We start from the raw sequence: 23,000 nt of genomic DNA, 5'->3' as shown, positions 1-23,000 counted from the left end.
GAGCAGAGTCCAGGCAGAATCCTGTGTTGTCCCCCTCCCCTAATTTGTGGGGTCCTGTCTGTGGTCCTAATGGATCTCCTACAAGGCCACTTAACATCTCCCCTCCGGAAGAGTGACTGGATCGACACTGGAGACCCTCAAGTCAAGAGCCCTGGAGTGTCCTGTTTCAGAGGCACCTCCCGTGATCAGGGCTCTGGGATGTGAAGACACACCTAGCTGGGAAGCACATCTCTGGGCCTTGACATCCCAGGATGTGCGGGTGAACCCTGGCTCTGCTATTCTGATCCTAAGCAAGCCCCCTCTTCCCTATGGGCTCCCACTGTCCCTCACTAGGAGACCAGGGTCAAGGCTGGATTCCTGGCTGCTTCCTTCAAGACTGGATCCCAGAGCCAAACGGCAGGATTCCCCCCTCCCAAAAGCCCTTAGGGGAAGGCAAGGGAAGGGGGGAGGCTGGGAGAAAGAGAGCTTCAAAACAATTCATGCTAAACCCCTTCAACTGAATGTGAGTTTCCTAAAGGCAGGGCCTGTGTGTGGCCTTTCTCTGCATCCCCAGTGCCTGGGACATGGTAGGGGCCTACGAAATGTGTTAATAAATTTAGGCAGAAGAGAAGATTCCTGAGGTTCTAGAAGGGCAAGGAGGAACATGGAGCAAGGGGACAGTGCCCGGAGACTGGAGAAGGGAAGGTGGGGAGGGGGAGGGCAGCAGGGAGCTGCTTCTGGGCTGCTCAGGGCCAAACCACCACCGTCTCAGGCCCGGAGCTCGGGGCTGGCTGGGAGGGACGGAAAGGGAAGCCAGCACCTGGTGGCCCACCCTCACTCAGCACGGCTCAGCCATCCAAACCCACAGGGTGGCCGGGCTGGGGAGGAGCCAGCTCATAATGGGATGCCACTGGAAGTGTCTTCCCCTGCTCCTCCAATGCTTTCTTCAGGTAGCTGAAGGATATGCCTCCCCCCACACCTTGTTTTATAGAAGAAACCCAGCATGCCAGACACTCATGGAAAAGACAGCGTCTTTTTGCGCAGAGCCAGGCTGCTAGGGTTAGAACCCCCAGTGTTCCAGATGAGGAAACTGAGGCTCAGGAGAGCAAAGGGATTTATCTGCCCAGGGTCACACAGACAAGTGGGCGTGGAGGCCAGCTGTCTATGCACTGGGCCTCTGGACCTGGACCACAGCAGGTGCTGCCTAAACGTTAACTGAACAACCCAACTTCCTTTCACTAAAACGTCATTTTGAAGATGCCCCAGGTCTGAAGCTGGAAGGGAGAGGGACACACAGTCCTGGCCTTTTTTTTAAATAAGAGAGACATGGGGGATGGAGAACAGGCATCCGGTGCCAACACTCTAATCCCCCATGCAGGAGCAGAGGACTGAGGTTTCAGAGCAGTAGGGACCTGAGAGGGCACCTAACCCCTCATTTCACAAATAAGGAAGGCAACATAACTTGCCCCACATCACACAGATGTTAAGTGGCATGTCCAGGATGTGAATGCAGGTCTTGTACTGGAAGGGACCCCAGAGGCCAGCTAGGGGAATGCCTTTACTTTACATAAGGGCAAACTATAAGAAAGTAGCCACATGGCTTTCCACTACTTTCCAACACACCTCCTCTGACTCCAAACCTAGCCCTCCTTTGGACCCATGGCTTTCCTATCTCTTCCATACATGAAGCTGATCAGGGAACCCTGGGTCAGGGGAGGAAAGAAGGAAGGAGGGAGGAGGGGCGAGTGGCTAGAGCCCCTCAGCTGCCAGGCTTCCCGTGCCAAGGACTCTGTGCGTTAGGGGGCAGCATTGTCACAGTGATGGGCCCAGCCGGGAACTCTGTCAGGAAACATCCAGCCAGCCCTGCAGGCCCCCAGTGTGCTCAGCAACAGGCAGAGACTTCCTGGCCTTGTCTCCGCTCCTCATTCAAAAGCTACTCACTGGAGTTTGGAATTTTAGAGAAAGGCAGGAGAGGCCAAAGACATGCTTGTGCACACCCACACACATCTCCTTCCCCCAAACCCCACACGTGTGCACACACCTACCCCACCATGGACACACAGCCATGTTCATTCTCTCTCACCTGTTCCCCCCTTTAATGATCCCCCCCCAATAGTGACCTCCCCATCACTAGGTACTGAAGTCCTAACTTTTCAGAAGGGAGGGGGAAAGGAGAGGGACGTACCTCAGCTCCGCAGTCCCTTGGCTGGGAGCCTTTTGTCCAAGGCTGAGAACAGGTGAACAGGGGTCGATCGGCCACTGCGGGGGACAAAGATAAGGCTGGGGCCTTGTGACCTTTGCTAAGGATGGTTCAGAAGGGGAGAAAAGTCTCATTCTTTCTGAGTCTGAGACCCTTTCTTGAAGACTAAGCAAGGAGAAGATGGTGGGGACACGGAAAGGCAGCAGGCCCTTGGCCAATGTGGAGAGTCACAGAATCACCAAATGTCAGAGGAATCTAACACAATTTATAAGAGAGGAAACTGAGGCCAGCTGGCCAGGGGACGCCATATCCTGGCCTACGTGAAATTCTAGAGAGAGGAGGTGCTGGAACAGGCCGGGAGGGGCTCCACCACGCCCCCCCCCAACCCCCCACTCTGGCACACAGCCCAGCAGTTGGAGAGCCCAGCCCACACCGTAATCCTTTCTCAGAGGGGGTGAACCCAACCGTCTGTCAGTCTTGGAGGAGGGGAGCCTGAGCTGGGCAGGGGGAGGGGCCGCAGAGGCTGGAGCAGCTGCTGCTCTCTCCAAGGATCCATGATCCCCAAGGGCAGTAAATCTCTATTTCCTGTCCTTGTGGGATAAGTTCTCTATATCTTATATAGTTTCACCTATATGCTATATGGAGCCTTAGAGTGGGACCCAAGACAGGGAAAGGGGGGGTGGGGGGAGGAGACAATGACAATGACAAATGGGGGAGAAGAAAGGAAGGGAAGAGAAAGGGAGAGGGAGGGGGAGAGACAGATAGACACATGGAGGAGAAGAGGAGAAAGGGAGAAGGGGAGAGACAGAGAGGAAAGAGAGAAACAGAGAGAGATGTATGGGGAAGAAGAGACACATATTTTGTGAGTGTGTGTGTGTTCAGCCCCCCAGGCAGCTCCTGCTCTGCTTTTCTGGGCCTCTACAGGGCCCTCCCCACCATCTACACCACCTCCATTCTATGCACACACATGAACGGGAGCTCCCTGGGGGCAGGCATGGTTTCCGGTTTTTGTCTCTGAATTCCCAACAGGGTGCCTGGTACATTCCAAGTGCTGAATAAATCGTAAGATCATAGACTAGACCTCCCATCCATACTGATCATTTTAGAAGGGAGGAAACTGAGGCCCACAGATGCTGGCCCAATGGCTCAGGACTACCCAGGTACTTGGCGGCAGAGCTGGGGGCTAGCTCCAGGGCTCCTGCCCACCCACCCACACATCCTTCTTTCTTCCGTAAACCTCCTGCACCTGAAAAGGCTAGCTGGTCAGAGCCCAGGTGAGTTCTTAGGCCTCAGCTCTCTCCCCTGTAAAAGGAAGGGGCTTGAGTCCATGACCTTTGCAGTCTTGATCCCCTGACTCTTAGGTCACTGTCCTTTGCTGCTCACAATATTTCACCATAACACTTGTAGCAGACAACCTCCCTTCCTACTTGATGGGAAAGATGAGACATTTGGCCTGTGAGGCTCCTCCTCTACTCCCCCAAACACCCCCCTCCATCCACATGCCCCTTTCCTTCCCTAGGGCTAATTCTTCTCTCTGTCCATGATCCCATTGCTCTCCTGTCTCTTTCAGAGCCTTACTGTGGCTAATCCGTCCCTCTTTCCGGCTGTCTCTCTCAAGCATACAGCTCCTTTCCACAGGCCTGGAAAGACTTTTCCATCATGCCTGGTCCTTGTTACCATTTCCTTTGTCCTTATTACCCACCCTGCTCCTGGCCCATCCCTTTCCCCCCTCTGACTGCTAAATCCTTGGAGATGTTCCTTAAAACTTAAGCTTCTTCTACTTTCTTAGGACCTAAAATCTCTCGTAGCCTGGTTTCCACTCTTCCCAAACAGAGGTCAACAATGCCCCACTTGTCCTCCCACACCTCTGCTGCTCAACAGTTACCCCTGCCTCCTTCCAGAGTCTCTCTTCTTCATGCCAATACATCTTATCCTAGGTCCCCAGCCCCCTCCAAGGGCGCCACTGTTGTGACGGATTCTACAAAGCCCCGTCTGGACAGCTCCAACCCCAAGACAGATGTCGGCTCAAGTGTGTGCTCTCAAGCCCTGACTTCTCTCTGAGCTCTAGAACCACCTCTACAGCTGCCCTCTCTATGTGGATGCTCCTCCTGGCACTGCAACTTCAACCCATCTAAAACTGAGTCCACTCATCAGCTTCCCTTCTTTCTGACTCCTGTCCATGGTACCACCATTCTCCAATACCTTGCTCTATCCTGAACTCATTCTAAAGGTATTTTACACCACGCCCGTCATGTCTGCTATGTGCCAGGTAACAGGAACTCTGGTGTCCTGCTAAACACAGCACGGAATCTCAATACTCCCACTCCCGTCCTCACCTGGGACTCTAAGAAGCCTTGGTCGGCTCAGATTCCCCCCCCCATGAGAAGTCCCCGCCCTGCACACATGGTATTCCTTAGTAGAACAAGCACCTTGGAGGTCAGGACCTGTTGTCTCTACATTTACAGCACTTTGTGGGATGCCAGCACACTGTAGGCACTAATGAACAGCCCATGTGATCTGCCTGCCGTCTACCTCCTCCACCCACAGGCCTTCTCCTTCTCTCTCCCATCCCTGGTCTTAGGGTTGTCCTTCCCAATCATCCCTCGGCTGTCTTCATCTTTATTCCCCTTCCTCACTGTCTTCTTATTCTTCTCATCTCTTCCTCTCCATGCTGGCTTCCAACTGCCAGGAATGGGGGTGGGTGGCACATGGGGGCCTGCTGTTGTCCTTTGTCTGTGTTTGCCTCCCCTGTCCTACCAGTCCCAAGAAGGGAATGGGGAAAGGAATGGTCTTTGACGGTTAGATTTCTACTGTCGAAATCTGATGTGAGAAGGGAAAGGAGGCTCTAGCTTGAGCATGGTATGGAAGAAGGGGTGGGGACTAGAAAACATCTGGAAACCTTGATGGGGAAGATCCTGGGACAGGGAGCCTGAAATGGATTCAGAGTCCAAAGGGAGGGCCAGCGTCTGTGTGCCCTGGGGGCAGGGGCTGGAGTTCAGCCACCCACCTCCCCTAACACCTTTCCCTGAGACAAGTCCAGCCCAACAAAAGCCAACCACTGGAACTAGTCCAGAACTGAGGTGATGTCCACAGGGCCATCTCTGCTATCCTTTCACCACTTGTCCCCCAATGTCAAAGGCCCTGTTTAAAAAACTATGAAATATAAAAGACGAGAAGCAAAGAACAAAGAATAGAGACATTAGAATGTGGAAATGAGGAAGGGTCACCGAAAAGAGCCAACCTCACAAGTCAGAGAGGACCCAGATTCTAATCCTGCTTCGGCCATTTACTATCTAGAGACATTCATTTTTTAAAGTGACCGAGCTTCACTGGATTGGGCTCCAAGGCCTCTTTAGCTATAAGTCAATTATCCTAAGAGTACAGAACAGGGGATGTCAGAGCTGGGAGGGACTTTCCCCCATGGATATGTGGGTGCATACAAAGAAACTAAAAACAGCCTTCACTCATAAAGAGGTGGGTTCCAGTCTAGAATCTTATGATTTATAGCTATGCATTTTTGAGAAAATCTAAGCCCCTCTTTGAGCCTCTGTTTCCTCATCTGTAAATTGTGGAGAACAATAAAAGCAGGGACATTTCACAAAGCTGTCATGAGGGGCAAAAGGGTTTGAAACCATTTTTAACCACAGCCAAGAATTAGAGAATTATAAAATGTGAAGATTGTAAGGGACCATGGTGGGTGACCATTTAGTCTACCGGAATGTCCACTATATTTAAAGCAGTCATGCACCTTTTGCCTCTGTTCCTGACTGCTGCAGTGAGGTTAGACAAATAACATAGCTTTTTAGGATCTCAAGGTCTCTCTCTGCAAAGTGAAGGAGTGAAATACAGCAGGTGTGAGCAGGCAGCAACCTCTTACACAGGAGGTTTGAAAAAGCATTTATTAAGCACTTACTATATGCCAAATGCCATGCCAATCACAGGAAACATAAACAAGCTAGACACGAAGGAGGGTTGGTCAGTATGGGTTACATTTGAAAATGCTGGAAAAAGCTGCTTGCAAGGAGGAGTGTTTCATTAATTTGCTTTGGACCCTCAGTACCCAGTATTATAGCAGGTGCTTAATAAATGCTTGCTGACTGATCAATGAGATTGTGGATTCATTTGTTTACCTCTAAGGGCTTTTACTGCTCGAAACTTTATGGTCCACATACTTCCATGACTTCTGTCCTTCATGTTACAAGGAGCAAAATATTCTGTAAATTTTCCAGGGCTTCAAGATTCTGAACTATGATTGTGATCATTATTTTAGTAAATGACACACCCCAAGAGAGGGGATGATGTTTCTAAGGGGAGTCTTCAGCTTTGCCCAAGAAGGTTCTTGGCACTGTCCGAGTGCTCCTAGGGCTAGGGGTTAGACAAGAGGAATGATGGGGTGCTGGGGACTGCTCTGACCTTCCCTAAGGGACCTCCCGAAAGCCACAGAGCCTCAGCTGGTGACAGGTCAGAGGGGCCCCTGCTCCATCCACAGCTCACGGCTGGGGGGAAGGATGTGGATGGAGCCTGCACCCAGCTAAGAATGGTGTAAAGCCCCTGGGAGAGAATGTCACCAGAGCCAAGGAGGGGGAGAGTGGGAATTGTCAGCAGCAGATAAAAGTCCAGATAGCATCTCTGCTTCCGTTTCAACTCTCAGAAGCGCTCACTAAAAGATGAGCTTGTTTTAGGGTGAACAGCCAAGATCTAATATGCCTATTATGACATGGACACCTTCAGGAAATGGCCTTGTCAACCTCCATTTGACAACAGACAATGGCCTTTCCCTTCCCGGCCCCAAGGGGACTCCAGCCTCAGACAGGCGCCTCATGTAATAACTCAAAAAGACAAACTGATTGGTCATCAGAAGACCCTGATTTGAGCCTCTCTGGAGTATTATGTATATGACACTGGGAAAGCCCCTCCATCCCTATCAGCCTCAGTTGCCTCATTTGCAAAATGAGTCCCATCTCCTATACGGAGTTGTTCTTACCTCCTGCAAAGACCGTGACATGACTAGGCCTTTCTGTTTCCCTCTTTCAGGATGTAAGCTCCTTGAGGGCAAGGGCCATCTCATTTTTGTTACTGTATCCTCAGTGCCTAACACAGGGAAAAAATGCTGGTATTGACTACACACCCAACATCTGTCCAGTTGGATTCCTTAAAGTAGCATAGCAGAAAGAGCATTGGGTTCAAGTCTCAACCAGTTCTTCTGTTTGTGTGATCTTGGAAAAATCACTTCAGTTAGTCAAGAAGCATTTAATAAGTACCTACTCTGGCATTGTGCTAAGTACTGAAGATACAAAAAGAGGCAAAAGCCAGTCTCTGCCCTCAAGGAACTTACAATTAAATGGCAAACAAATATGTACAAATGAGCAGTATACAGGATGAATAGTAAATAATTAACAGGAGTTAATTAACAGGATAAATAGGAAATAATTAACAGAGACACTGGAATAAAGAGGGGTTGGGGAAGGCTTCTTGTAAAAGGTGGGAGTTAAAGGAAGCCAAGGAAGGCACTAGGTGGTGATGACGAGGGAGAACATTTCAAGCATGGGGAACAGACTAAGAAAATGCCCAGAATCAAGAGATGGAATGTCATTTTTTTGTGTCAACGGATCAGAGTACACATGAGTTTATGTGTCTAAGAATGGACGGAGATGGGGAGAACCATGTAATGAAGGGCTCTGCGTACCAGAAGATATCTTTGCTGTTGGTGGGTAAGAGGGAGCCAAAGTTTGCTGAGTAGGGGCGGGGTGACATGGTGAGCTCTGGGCTTTAGGGAAATCACTTTGACAGCTGAGTAGAGGATTGACTGGAGTGGAGAGAAGCTTAAGGCAGGGAAACCCACCAGTGGCTATTGCAGTAACTGAGGTGTGAGATGCTGAGGGCTTGCCCCAGGGTGGGGGCAGAGTAAGAGGAGAGGTGAAGAATTGGAGAGATGTATAACAGAGGTGAAATTGAGGAGAAAGTACAGAGGTGAAACTGGTAGGAGATGTTGCAGAGGTGAAATCTATGAGAAATGCTGCAGAGATGATATTGAGGAGAGATGCTCCAGAGGTGAAACAGGCAAGAGTTGCTGCAGAGGTGAAACTGATGAGAGAGATTGCACGGGTAAAACTGACAAGAGATGTTGCACAGGTGAAATCGACAAGCCTTGACAACAGCTTGGAAACAGGGAGTGAGAGACTGTTTAAGAGTCCAGGGTGACTCTTAGGTTGGGAACCTGAGGGACTAGGGGGTGGTGCTACTCTCTACAGTAATGGGAAAGTTTGGAAGTGGGGAGGGTCTGGAGTAAAGCTTTGGACATGTTGATTTTAAGATCTCTGCTGGACACAAAGTTCAAGATGTCACCACTCCAGGAGTCTATTTTCTCCTTTGGGTTGGGACAAGGTGGCCTCTGAAGTTCCTCTACCCTATCCCCAATCCCAATCTTTAGTTAGGGATTCCTAATCTGGGGTCAGGTTTCAAAAAGATCTTTTAACAACTGTATTTCAATATAACTGATTTCCTTTATACTCCTACATATTTTATTTTATGCATTTAAAAGCATAGTTCTGAAAAGTGGGCCCTAGGTCCCATCAGACACCTAAAAGGTTCCAGGACATACAAAAGGTCAAGAAATTTTTTTTTCTCTATTTCTCTTCTCTCTTCTTGTGAAACAGCATTAGGTCTCATGAAAGAAACACTGATCCGGCATCCACTATGACCTGGGCTCAAGGAGAGATAGCAGACTGAACAAGATGCAGTCTCTGCCTTCAAACAGTTGATAATCCATCAGTGATAGATCAGAGGTGTAGGTCCATAAGAATGGGCAACATGAATTCTAGTAAATGATAAGTGCTATGAGAAAGGATTTGGGGGATAGGGGAAGAGTCGGGACTAGGAACAGCACTGGGAAGGAGGTGGCAGCCCTGGAGCTGGGGCACGGTAAGCTGGGACAAGGCATGGAAATGAGAAAACTTGACTGCTCTCTTGCAGTGAGGTCCCTGGCCACCCATCAACAAACCTTGGCTAGAGGTAGCCAAGAGGTGAGATGATGAAAAGAATTCTGGTACTTCAAAGAGGGAGAAATCAGGAACACCCCAAACAAAGGCCAGACTTAGGTAGAAAGAACTCTACCCCATCATTGCTGAAGACCACCTGCTAGAGTTGAAACTTGGCAGGGAAAGCAACAAACCCATCTCTCTCAACAAGTGAGTGCCACGGGAAGCATTTAGGGACACAGCTTAAGTGTCCCAAGACTTCCCGTGGTTAACGGCTTGCCCTCCCAGACCCAGAGCCCCAAGATCTCTCAGGGAAATTAAAGATATGCTGCTACCTTTCATGAATCTTTGAAATGTCCATCTGAGCAAGGCTCATAACGGCCCTACCCATTAGTAGCTCTTAGAGCCTGTGTTGTTGTGCCTTCAAATGGACTGATTACTCTGGGTGGAGGCAAAGGAAAAATAAGAAAGAGGATGGGGAGGGGAGAGAGCCCTCCGGATCAAAACAGGACCACTGTGATGAGAAAAATCTCCCTAAGATATCCCAGTAAGGCACTATCAACAAGACCCCAGGGCCCCTGACCCAGGCGAAGACTGTTTCTGCCTGTGGCCGAGAGCCTCAGCAACTGTTTGTCAAACACTTTCTGTGATTACAGTTGGAAAAAATTGAGTGGTTAACCAGAGGGAAAAGATTTCAGGCCCCAACCCTGCCAGCACCCAGCTGTTTGTATTGGGCTGTTTGTTTGGGCCAGGAAAACCAGAAGGTGACGACAATGAAAAAGAAAATGCCAAAAGATGCACAACTCTACCTTAGTGAAAATGGTTCACAATAACTCCAAGGGAAATGATACCCAGCACACAAAAGGAACTAAACCAATCAAAATTCTAAACCAGTTTATCAGGAAAAAGCCAACTCAGCAGTGAGGACACAGACTGAAATGGCAGGGAATTTAAATTTTTTTTAGGGGATGGTGGTGGTAGGAAGCAATAGGAGCTTAAGAGAGTTTGAACCAAGTGTCACATCAACAGTATTTAGACCATGGCAAACTGAGCTAGCCACAAAAGCCCTCCCAGCCCGCCTTCCACACTCCACTCGGCTGCTTGGTCTAGGGAAGTAAGGGAGATGGCCAAAGGCTCAGGCCTACCTGAAAGAAGCCGGGAGGGATGGGGCCCCCAGGCATGCCATCGTTGGGCGGGATGTTGCCCAGCACAGGGCTTGGGGCCGCAGCTGCACTCTGTGAAGAAAAAAAAGAGAGAGGGGAAGGTTAGAAACTAGAACCTGGGACTGCCGGGGGAAGCAGGGAGGAATACTGTGCCCACTCTCCCTGGCTGCACTGTGACTCAGTTCAATTCAACACTTTATCTGGAGACTCAGCTGGGTGCTCCCTTTAAGAAAGGGAGGGAGTGCAAAGGTGGCCACTGCTATTTCACGTGTGAGAAAACTGGGCTTTGGAGGTATGAAATATTGTATACAGTCATATGTGTCAGAGCAGAAGTCTGAAACCAGGTTTCTAAGAATGGGGCTTTCCTCACTACCTGTGGATAAGTACACTGAGGGCAAGGACTACATCGATCATTTTCTTACCCATGTTTATACTAAAGTCTTAGAATACTTTCAAATTTAAAGCTACACAAAGACTTTTGGGATGGAGGGGGTTAGGGGTGGTAGCACCATTAGCCAGATAGAGGGAAATCATACTATTCTTTTTATGAAAGAAAAGGCATAAAATGTTCAAATGCTGCCTACCCAGAAATATCCCTGTCCTGACACACAGGTGTTATACAGAATTTGGAAAGAGTCGCATGAGACCATAGGATGTACATTGTTGAATATTGGATAGGATGTCAGGGCTGGGAGGGAGCTCAGAACAGGGAATGTCAGAACTGGGAGGGAACTTAGAACACAGAATGCTGGAACTAGGTCCAAAGGGAAACCACTGAGTGCACCGCTTGTGACTCGGACCCAGAAAGGTGAAGGGCCTTGCCCCAGCTCCCGTGAGCAGGGCTTCACTCTAAGTCCCCTGATCCACAGCCGCCGGGCTCTTTCCAGGCTACCCCCACAATGGCGCCCTAACTTGGTAATGCTGCTGAATCGCTCTGCCCTCCCTCTCCGACCTAGCACAGGCCACAGGGCTTGGCAGCGAGGCCTCAGGCCCCTGCCCATACTGGAGCTGAGCTCTGCTGACAGGCAGCTTGGGTAGTGGGATGGGGGGGGTAAGGGTGGGTAGCGCCGATGGTACCCATTAGGCAGCCAGAGGAGCCGGGCCTGTTTGCTTTGTTTGTTTGTGGTCGCGGCTTCTGTGAAAATGTTCCTTCATGTAATTTATTACTAATAATTATGTCTTGGCAGGGAGCGGAGGACTTTAAAATGTGTGTCTGTGTGTGTGTGCGGGGGGTGGGAGTGGGGGAAGGCAGAGAAGCAGGAGTCTGCAGAGTGGGGGCAGGATGAGGAGAACAGACGCCCCCTCCTCATTGAGAGAAAGCTCCATCGGGAGACTCTCCAGGTCAGCTCTCTCCACCCCTTTCCCAGAACTCCCAGCATTCCTTGGAAGCCCCAGGTTCTCTGAGGAGGTGGGTTTGAGGTACAGGGGAGCAGCCTGAGGTTCAAATCCTGCTTCTGACACATACAGACTGTGGGGCCAGCAGGATGTGATTCTGAGGTTGAGAAATGACTCCTCTACCAGGGAAGAGAAGGCAAGATGACCACCTCCCAGCCCTGCCTGAGGCCGGCATATGAGAGAAATGTGCTCTACTCTGCTCAACCCAAGAGGCAAGTGCAATGTGGGGGTGTGGTGGGGGTTTGCAAAGAGGCCTGTTTAAGCTGGACATGGAGAACAAACGTCTTTGGGCATTACCCCAAAGTGGAACAGCCACCTCTAGACGGAAGAGCTCACGGGAGGCCTTCAAGCAAAGATGGATGAACCGCCCATGGCCTGGTGGGAGAAGGAGGGGAGGGCGACGCCATCCATCCAGATGGCCAACTCTAAAGAACCCAGACTCCCTTGTTTCAGGAGGTCTGAATCTTCTCCTTCCAAAGGCGCTGGCAGCTTCCTAGGTGTTGGGGTGAAAGAAGGACGTTTTGTTGTTCCCACGCTCACAGGCGGCCCCGGGTCCCAGGGCCCCCACACTTGCTGCCAGAGGGCCACGTGGCCACGGAACGTGAGCAACAGCTGTTTGCCGGTGGCAGAGGCAGGAGAAGCAGGTGCCTTCTGGAATCCAGGAGCCCTGGCCTGGACATGTGCTTTGTGTTGGGACACAGGCTTATTTTTAGGGCTCGGAGGAACCTTAGCCCTACCATTTAGTGTGCCTGATTCCTTCATTTTAAACTGAGGCCCAGCAAGAAGGGGCTTGCATGAGGCCCAGAGACCTCAGAGGTCATTGAGTCCAATCCTCTCATTTAAAAGCACAGGGCAGTGCAAAAACAGTTGAATTAGAGTCAGATATACTGGGTTCAAATCCCCCACCTGCCACTTACTCCTGTGATTGACTGGCAGGGCCCACAGACAGGAAGTGATTTGCCTGAGGTCACACAGACAATGACAGAGCTAGGATCTCTTTACCTTCCCTTACAGGACTTGGTTCTGTGCCCTGAAACCATGAGACAGCCAGAGCCCTGAGCTTGAAGTCAGAGGACCTGAATTCAAATCTGCCTCAGGGATTCAGCAGGTCCGTGATTCTGGGAAAGGCTTTTCCCTTCTGTGACCCATCTTCCTCATCTGTAAATAGGGGATAAGAAGCACCCCCACCCCATCTCCTAAGGTTACCGGACAGCTCAAATTAAGTAACATATGCAAAATGTTTTGCAAATCTTAAAAGTGCTCCATCAATCACTAGCTGTTATTAGCAGTGAGCTGCTTGTGCTGGGAGAGGAAGAAGGGCCTGGCGAGGGACCCCCATTTCCCCTGGCCTGGGCCTGGCAGTCAGTAATGTTTGTTGAATGAATTATGAAAAAAAAAATAAGTCAAACTGTCACAAAGGATTGGCTTATAAGAAGCAGAAACTTTGGGGAGGTGGGAATTAGGGTAACTAGGTCATTTCTGTTCATCAGACTGGGAAAGGAGAAAGAAGGAGGAACAGTCATTCTGCCTGCACTTGTGGTCAAGTGAGTCAGGAGAGCCAGTGTCCAGTCCTGGCTAGCTAGGGCTTGGTGACTGAGGAGTCCCTCTACAAACATTGAGTAAGCATCGACCATGAGGGCCACCTTCAAGCTTCTGCAGGGATGGCCCCTGGAAGAGGGATTCCACTTGTTCTGTTGGGCCCCAGAGGGGGATCTGGGAGCCCCAGAGAGGCCAACTGAGGCTTGACAGGAGAAACTTCCAATTGCTCAGAACTATCCACAAGCGAAACAGGTGGCCTTGGGAGGGAGAGAGCTCACTGTCACTGAAGATCTCAAGCAAAAGCCACTTGTCTGATAGGCCACAGAGGAGCTGCCTTGTTTAGACACAGGCTCTCAGTGGGACTTTCAAGTGATTTTTCCTGCAGGTGGAAACTGAAAGTGGTGGGATTAGAACCCTGGCCACAGTATGATAGACCAGATTCAGAAGTGACCTCACAGGTCTTCTAGTCTAGCCTGGGGAGGTGTGATTTGCTCAGACTCACATAGGTAGCAAATGTCAGAGGTGGAAGCAACATTTGGGACCACCCAGTCCAACTCTCTCCACAGAACCTGATCTGATGCCCAGGTGCTGAAATGACTCTCTCAAGGTCACATATGTACTAGGTGACAGAAACAAGATTCAAACCCAGGGCCTCAGATTCCTGGGCCACTTGGCCACTGATTCCCTTGGGGATCCTGGAAAAAGGGCCAACGCCAAGAGTCTGGATGTTGGCCAGATGACTCCGGAGGGGCCTCCAGCTCTGAGAAGTGATAACATGCCAAATCCTGGACACTGGGGTCCCCTGAGACTGTCCAGTCAGGAGAGGCAACTCAACTCAATCAGGATCACACAAGCTGACCCAGCCAGGATTTGAACCTGGGTCTGTCTGACTCCAAACCAGTTCTCAATCTGCTGAAATCAATTCTATTACCTAAGTTATCTCACTTGGCCCTCACCAAAGTGAGGGAGGAAAAGATTTTCCTGGGAGGAAAGTGCTATCATTATGCCCATTGTACAGATGAGGCAGCAGAGGTTAAGCTCACCCTCAGAGTTCTGGAGGGGGCAGAGACAGGACCTCTGCTTCCTTCTGCTTCACTAACAGGATGCCCAGCTCCATCCCAAAGACCATGGTGGCTTTCTTCTCCCTCCTGCAATTAATACGCTATGAAGCGCTTTGGAAACTCAGGAGCGGGACAGGAACCCAAGACCATACTGTTCTCAACAGGGACAATGACAAAGGCAATCCCGCCTGGCCCACAGAGAGACCTCTTCACAAGGGCCTTGCTGCTAGGGAAGAGAGACATCCCCACGGGGCACTTGCCCCTCCCCCACCAAGCTGTCATCACAGGACCCTGGGATGGGGCATGTGTGGACAGGAAGACCCATCTATGTCTCCTAGGATGGCGGGCTCCCGCTTGCAGAGTGTGTTTTTTTGAGTAATTGAGTAATGTCATATCCCCATTTTAGAGATGAGGAAACTGTTTTGTTCTCCACATCCAGCTTAAATGGCCTCTTTGCAAACCCCTGCCACACCCCCACATTGTTGATCCAGCCTCTTGGGCTGAGCAGAGTCAAGCTCTTTCTCTCATATGCCGGCCTCAGGCAGGGCTGGGAGGCGGTCATCTTGTCTTCTCTTCCCTGGTAGAGGAGTCATTTCTGAACCTCGGAATCTCACAAACTGCTGGCCCCACAGTCTATGTGTCAGAAGCAGGATTTGAACCTCAGGCTGCTCCCCTGTACCTCAACCCCACCTCCTCAGAGAATATTTTCTTCTCTTCCTTCTAAATAAAGAAGCTTTCCCCCAGGGTCAGGTCATGAGCCTGCCTCTATGGGGGGGGGGGGGGGGGGGGAGGGGGAGCTCGCCTCTATCGGGGAGGTCAGTGCCACACAAACACGCAACTTCCACGGCTGGAATGCCCTCTCTCTGGCCAAAGGCCCCTGACCTCCCTCCTTGTTGTGATCACTGATATTTTCCAAGGGTCTGGAGGAGGGGTGGGGGTGAAGGGGTAGCAGGTCAGAGATGTTTAGTCAAAGATTCCCTGGTGAATACTCAGACTCCCAGGATGCTAATTTAATGCCAACTGAATGAAGAGATGAGGACGTGAGCTGGGTGACCAGCGCCCCAAGCTCTGTAGCACAAGAAAACCCATGGCTGCTCCCTAAAGGCTCTGTACTGGTGAGCTGGGCCCAGGGGACGGGGATGGGGAAGTCCCACAGCTGCTTCTGATCATGACCAACAGCCCCAGGTGATCTCCAACAAAGTCCTCTCCTCAAGTAGATGAGTCCTACAGACTGTCACAGGCTCCCAACTCCAACACGAGATATTTAGAGCTGACTCAGGTCGGGCAAGTGTTGGATCATTCTTCCCTGGCCTTCAGTTTCCTCATCTCTAAAATGGGGATATGACATTACTCAATTCCACCCCCACTGCCCCAGCATCTAAACCTTAGGGCACTATGTAAATGTGGGCTGTCCTCGGGAAATACTAAGGGTGATGTCACAGACAAATGGAAGTCAAGTTCAGACTTATAACCTACACACAAGGTGTCTACCCGGCACCTGGGGCGATCACAGCCCCTTTCCAACCCTGGAGGCTTGCTGGGCACCTGACCCACGTTCCTTGGAGTAGTTATTCACACTTTTGGAAAGAAAGCAAACAGGGCCCTGTCACAGACTGGAGGGAACTTTAGGCATCACTGCGCCTGATACCCTGTTATCACACATCACAAAGACACACACTTGGGTCCCTGCATCTGGAAGCAATGACTAGATGCCAACGGATGCCCTTCACAACGTGGTGCTGGGGTCAGCCTCCAGCCTCCATTTCCACAGTCTTCAGGCCAACTATGGTCTGGTCCAATTGGATTATTCACCTTCCTTTGGACAAGCTCCCGTCCACACAGTGCGGTCTCTCCTTCCTCCTGGGCATCCCACATCACTGAATGAAGTGATAAAAATCCTAGCCCTCCATGTCTGCTCCAAGCCCACTCCCACAGGATCACTGAACGTTCATTTGGGGGTGTGATTCTCTGTGATGCTCCCTGGTCCCCAGCATGCGCTCTCTCCCATCTCTGCACCTTTGTCCAGGCCATCTCCAAGCCCAGAATGTGCCCCTGACTCACGCCCACCTCATGGCCTCCCTCTCCCCCCTCAAGCTGCAGCAAAAGCCCCATCCACCCAGGCACCCGCCCCAAGTGACCTGGCATTTATCTCTGGACACTTATCAGCCTAGTTGTGGTTTGTTTAGAGTGCGAATTTCTGGAGAGGAAGAATGGCGTCCTCCTTTGTTTCTGTACTGCAGGGCCCAGCACATAGTAGGCATTTTACTTGGTCTACACTGGAGCCCATCAGTGTAGACTAATTTAATTACTTAGCACATAATAATGATGATGATGATGATGACAAGGGGCTTATAAAACACCTATTATGTGCCAGGAACTAGGCTAAGTCCTTTACATCCTCACAACAACCCTGGAGGCTGGTGTGCCCCATGCAGGGACATTCCCCGTCCAGAGAGTCTAATGTCTGGTGCTCACCTTCCTTCCCAAACTACTACTAATAATGACCAGACCATGAGCTCCATGAAGGCAGTTTTTATCTCAACTTAGTTCACACCCCCTCCCCCAAAGTGAAGTTAAGAAACCACAGAGCGGGATGGCGATCATAGCTGTGGGACTGTGGGCACGGCATGTGACCCCTCAGCCTCAGTTTCCTCCTCTGTAAAGTGGAGGTAATGATGCTGGCCGCGAGGATACAGAATCTGTAAGGCGCCAGGTAAATAAGTAACAGCTTGCTGGGGGCTGGAACATCATTTCATTTGATCAATGAACTCACAGATAAAGAAACTCTTTACTTCACCTTCTTTGCATTTTCATAGTATTTTACAGGGAGATGTCTGAGGGACAGAGAGGTGAGAAGACTCATCCAGGGTCATCTAGCCTGGCAGACACGGGCCTCCCAGACATGGAACCAGGCTGCCTCCAACAGCACTGCTAGTATTATTATTAATTGTTAATGGGTGAATTGTCTCCAATCAAGCCCCTAACTCTGCCCCCCACGAGCCCTGTTGCCAAGAACCTGCCTTGGCTCCAAGTGCTCCTTTTTAAGATGGGGACAGAGGGACAGGGAGTGGGCTCCTTCAAGTTCAAAGTCATCCAGCCCAACCCACCCACCCACTCAGCCTTGTTTTGCAAGGCTCCCAAGGGAACGCGAGACCACTCCCACCCACAAACCACTGCGGATCCCGCCCTGAGTGATCTCTTCCCTCATCTGCCTCTGGGAAGCCGGAGCCAGAGAAGAGGAACCCAGCCTGGCCAAGCTTTCTGGCACAACTTCCGAGGCCCCCTACCACCTCCTCCCCCTGCCCCACCCCAAACACTCCAGTTTTGGCTTGTAACACCCTGGTCCCACATGAGAAGCTACCAGCAGCCCAGAATGCAGCATCAAAGCTGGCACAGGCCATGTAAGCTGAGGCCCAGAGGGTGTGTGCGTGAGTGAGTGAGTGTGTGTGTGTGTGTGTGTGTATGTGTGAGAGTGTGTGAGAGAGAGAATAAAGAGATCCCCAAGAGAGAGAAGGAACATGTTAGGGAGGGGTACACATTGTGGGCCAAGGAATTCCACCTCTGAGAATTGGAGAAAGGCCTGTTTGCCTCTGCCTGGAAAAGGCTCCAAGACCCCTAGATTTCTGTAGCCAGAACATTGTTCTGTAGCTGGGATTCCAACTCTGTCCTCTGTAATCTGATGCAATTCACTTTCTCCTGTCTGGGCCTCAGTTTCCCCCTTTTTTCCATTCCATGATCCTATTAAATCTCTGGGGAGGGAGGGAATCAAGACAAAAAGGAGAGAGCGGTGAGGCCCAGTGGAAGGCGTGCTAGCTTTGTGGTAGGAGGGCCTGGGTTCAAATATCAGCATTTCTACTTAATAAAATACTCTTTGAAACTTGGGGCGAGTCCTTCTCCAGGCTCCCATAAAAGGTAAACAGGAAACTGGTACCAACCAACAGACACGATAAGCAGCCAAAGGATGGGAACGAGAGGTTTTTAAATGATAAAACTAACCATATAATCCGAACAGCTGTGAGATCTGACCTTGCACCTAGCAAACTGCCACAGGATGAGAAAAGGGCAGAGCCTCCTGTGCAGGAGGGCTGCAGTGCTGGGGGAGTGCGGAGCTGATCCATTCATTGGGGAACCAGGCTAAGAAAGGGACTGAAATGACCTCACCCTTGGAACCAGAGGGTCTATTACTAGAGGGTGGGAAGAGAATAAACATTTATCTAGCACCTACTGTATGACAGTTACTAGCAATAGAAATGCTTTCACAAATATTATCTCATTGGAAACTAGGCATGTCCCAAGGCAGTCTCATGTCCACCAAATATTTATAGGAGCAAAAAAAGAGGAAATAATGTCAATACACACTGACTGGGAAACTGATCCACAAATTATGGCTGGTGAACAGAACACAGCATCACCACCCAAAAGTGTGAACAGCTCAGAAAGGCAGGGAAACACCCCAATACAAACAAGACAGAGATGACAAAATGGTGCAGGCCCCTGGGCGAGAGCAAGGCCTCCTCTTCCCAGCAGCCCTTCTGTGTCCCAAGAACTAGACAGCGACCCCGCCCTCCAGGGAAAGCCCGACTTGGCTCTATTGGCACCAAGTTGGTGGTAGCTTCGTTCCTGGGATCCCTGGCCCAGGGCCATCCCATTGTACCAGCGCATGGGATGCCGGACCAATTCCTACTTTTATTCACTCATTTGGGGCGAAATGCATTCAGTACCTATGATGTATGAGGCGAGGCCCTCCAAGAGACAAGAGTGATTCCAGTAACATTTAAGTAGCACGTCTGGCAAAGCTGTAACACTGCAGGGTGAGACTGTCATAAAGAGTCAGGCTCAGTGACTTGTCCAGGGTCACACGGCTATTTGCACACCGGTCTCACTGACGCTCCATCTGCCAAGCTCCCTAACTAATTAAGGCCATGACTGGGGAAAACGGGCAAACCAAAAACTCTCGCCCACTGAGTTCTCCTGGGCTGCAACGCTCTGCCTGACCTCCACCACACCCCAATATTATCTGTTGGCCCGTTCTTCAAAGCCCGGGCTATTCAGGGGGTCCCTTAGCATACAGAACGAAGACTGCTGGGGCTCGGTGGAACCTCAGATAGGAGATCATAGGCTCATAATTCTAGAGCTGGAAGGAACTGCAGAGGCCATCAGGGCCAAGCCCTCCCTAGACACAGGCTGACAACAGTCACGGGTTTCAGAAGGGATCAGATACGTTGCAAGGGGATAGAATTAGTAATTACCTCGGCAATGAAGGGAAGCAAGGGCCGTGGGGGACAAAGCTATGGATGACCGACCGAAAGAACCCAAGACTAACTCCTGCCATATGGGTTTAAGGAAAGCCACTCCTTAGTAACTATGGCCTGGGCCCTCCCCAGGCACACGGGAGGGACCTGCATGGGGGTTCTAGCTCATCTTTGTCAATGGCCAACAGCCCTGACCAGAGAGCATATCGAATTTTACTACACGCACGCGCACACACACGCACATGCTCACACACATCAGGTGACTAGACCAGGGTCACACAGCTAGCCAAGTGTCCAAGATGAAATATGAACTCAAGTCAAGGTGACAGATAGTGCCCTTTTCCATACCGCCACACCAACATGTGAGGACACCACAGCCAAGCCCTGTGGAAACCTTAAGCGCTAAACAGTGGGCTGTGACAACTCACCCCTACATCAACACCCCTGGACGAGAGAAGCAGAGGCAGAGCTGGAAGGGAGCTGAGAGGCCAGCTGCCCAATCCCCAGCATCTTACAGATGAGGAAACTGAGGCCCAGGTGAAGGAAGTGTTAGAGCCCCTGGGGGCAGGCCCCCAGGTGTGTGTGAGTGTGTATGACCTCTTGGAAAATGGCAAAGGTGACAGTGTGGAGGCCTGTGGCCAGGAGCCCCTCCCCAGGACCGGCTCCCTTGCATAAGCACGGCAGGTGGCTGTCGGCCAGGATGGGCTCAGCTCCATGCACAGGCACCCTTGGTGCATCCTGCCCGCCACACACAGGGCATGCGTGGGCAAACCCTCCTGCACATGCCCCTGCACGACCAGATTAAGCGATGTCATGCACCACTCCGGCCTGCCCCCCTCTGCCTTGATAAGGGGCAGCAGCCTCTTTATACAGCTGTTGTGTTTTTTCCTTGGGGGGAGGGAAGAAAAGGGGAGAAGAGAGAGACAGAGAAGCTTCTTGCTGAGTCCTGCCAGCCATTAGCAGGTTATACAAGAGGGTGCCCTTAGGCAGGCCTCAGAGAACTACTGACAGATCCCCAACAGGGCCCACTGGGGAGATGGCCACTTACCCCAGCCATCAGGTGGCTGCCTGTGGATGCCAGGGGATACTACCAGTGAAGTTCCCCATGGGCAAACTAAAGGCAAAGGGGCCAGAGAATGGGGATGAATCCTGGAATAGGAAATCTCAGACCTGAAGAACTAAACCAAGACTAGCCTCCAGCTAAGAGCAGGGTCACAAAGAGGGGCTTCGGGCCCATCTCATTCATCCCCCTCATTTTACAGGTAAAGAAGTCGAGGGGTACAGGCAGCTAGGTGGCACAGTGAATAGAGCACCGGCTCTGGAGTCAGAAGGACCTGAGTTCAAATTTAGATTCAGATACTTAACACTTACTAGCCATGTGACCTTGGGCAAATCACTTAACCCCAATTGCCCTGCCCTCCAAAAAGCAAAAAAAAAAAAAAAAAAAAAGCTGAGGGGAAACCACCCATCCCTTCTAAGAGGGGCTGCCACACTCTGTACCCCTTTATTTACCCATTCAAAGGTCCTCCAAGGCATCTGGATGTGCCTCAGTTTCCCCATCTGCAAACCAAAGGTGCTGGACTAGATGATCTCAAGCTGGGATCCTGGGATCCCCATGTGGGGCTACGAGGCTCTTCCTGAGGCCCACTGAGGACAAGAAGATTCTCTTCAGCATCGACAGGCAGAGAGCCTGAAGATGAGGAGACATGTACACATGGACTTTCTTCCCAGAGGCCCATCCTAATCCTAGGGAAGCAGCTGGGAGAAGGGGAGGCCTGACTCCAAAAGGTGAGTGAGAGAGAGAGAGAGAGAGAGAGAGAGAGAGAGAGAGAGAGAGAGAGAGAGAGAGAGAGAGAGAGAGTGAGTGTGTGTGTGTGTATGTGTGATGAGGTGTGTGGAACAGATAGCTTTTTTGGAGGGATGTGTGTGTGTGGTGTGGTGCCCTCACTCGCGGTGGGGGACGGGGAGCCCTCCCCCCCACCCCGGCAGCAGCAGGTGGGCCTTGAGGGAGCCCCAGTCCCCAGCTCCAGTCCCCAGCCACGGCCGCTTGGTGCATCTCGCCATTTGCTCAGCCACCAGAGCCGCGCCCGGTGCAGCAGCAGATGCCAGCTAAGCCCCTAAATCGCACTCACTAATTGTCCTAATTGAGCTAACAGTCTCTGTTTCGTCTCTCCACCCTGAGTCAACCAGCGTCCTTTGGTACCGCCGGAGAGATCCAAGCTGTTGGCGTTAGTGTTATTTTGTCAGCCATTAAGCGATTCATCAGAGTCTTTAATTGATTTATTACCGCTGCCTGTGAGGACGGCTTTGCAAATAAAGAATGATGTAGGTCAGAAGGCGATAGAAATTGGACAAAATAACCCAGGCAGGCAGTGGGTCTGCAAACAATCCATCCCAGGGGGCGTCCACATGGGCCGGCCCCCGACGCTCAGACACGATGAGAGGATGGGGCTGGTAGGGGAACGTGGCCCCCGGGAGCAGAGCAGGAGGCCGCGACAAGGCCAGCTCTGCCTATGCTGCGGGGCCTGGTGGGACGGCCCAATGGCCAGAGGATAGGGAAGAGCTTCCAGGGGAAGCCCTGGGGGGCCTGCTGCCTGGGTCCCTGGAGAGCAGGTGCATGCCAGGAGGTGGTGCGCCCTAGCAAACAGAGGCATCCAGGCCTGTTTGAGTCCTGATCACCCAGCACCGCACAGGCCTCCAAAGACCACTGATGAGGGGGAACATTTAGGGAGTGCAGTAGTTTGCTGGGCCCCCACCCCACCCCAGCAGAGGGGGAGAGGGGCTATAATTAGACCCATTTTACAGGAGACTCCTAGGAGGTTTGGTGCCTTGGGGGGTTAAGCAGCAAAGTGTCTGAAAGAGGACAGAACCAGACAAGTCAGTCATGGTACCTGCGCTCACTCCAAGATCTGGCAGAGCATGGATGTGTATGGCGGAGGCCCAGCTAAGTGGCTTCTGAGGGCCAGTCCGTGCCTCGGTCCTCACCTGGGGGCCCTACAAGGATGCCTGGGGCAGACTGAGTCCTGTTTAGGGCTCTAGACCAATGAGCCCAATGGGCCAAGGAGGCGATGAACAACAGGGGGAGGGGGAAGGCTTGGCCAATCTCACATAATTTAGAGGGGAGAGTGAGGATTGTCCCTGGGGCAAGCACTTTCAACAGTGTCCACACACAAAACCACACTGGGCACCCCCTCCCCTATTCTGCCTTTGAGTTCTGTAGGGCTTTGACAGTCCTCCCTCTGACTTTCAGCCTCAGTTTTCAGTTAGCACAGGGGAGGACAGAGAGACAGACAGACATCTGGGAGCCCATGACTGTCATGGAGCACCTTTCATACATAGAATGAAGATAACTTTCTTTTCTTTCCCTCCTTTCCTTCCTATTTCTCTTTTTTTCCTTCCTCTCCTTTCTTTTTTCCTTCCTTCTTCCTTTCTTC

General features: G+C 51.2%; 1 protein-coding gene across 5 annotated transcripts in view; it reads right to left on the bottom strand.

The window, feature by feature from the left end:
* Positions 1-23,000, bottom strand: part of LOC138165321 (single-stranded DNA-binding protein 3) — a 153,333-nt gene that overhangs the window by 30,816 nt on the left and 99,517 nt on the right. For all 5 annotated transcript variants that reach the window (XM_069093514.1, XM_069093515.1, XM_069093516.1 and 2 more), the window contains exon 5: positions 10,302-10,391. In XM_069093514.1, coding sequence (XP_068949615.1) covers positions 10,302-10,391 — 90 coding nt within the window. The remainder of the gene's footprint in view (positions 1-10,301; positions 10,392-23,000) is intronic.

Source organism: Petaurus breviceps, unplaced genomic scaffold, assembly GCF_028583685.1.
Source record: "Petaurus breviceps papuanus isolate PSGF00001 unplaced genomic scaffold, PetGlider_PUasm1.0 208, whole genome shotgun sequence".
NCBI classification, from domain to species: domain Eukaryota; kingdom Metazoa; phylum Chordata; class Mammalia; order Diprotodontia; family Petauridae; genus Petaurus; species Petaurus breviceps.
Note: the sequence above shows the minus strand (reverse complement) of the source record. Positions and strands in the feature narration are given on the sequence as shown.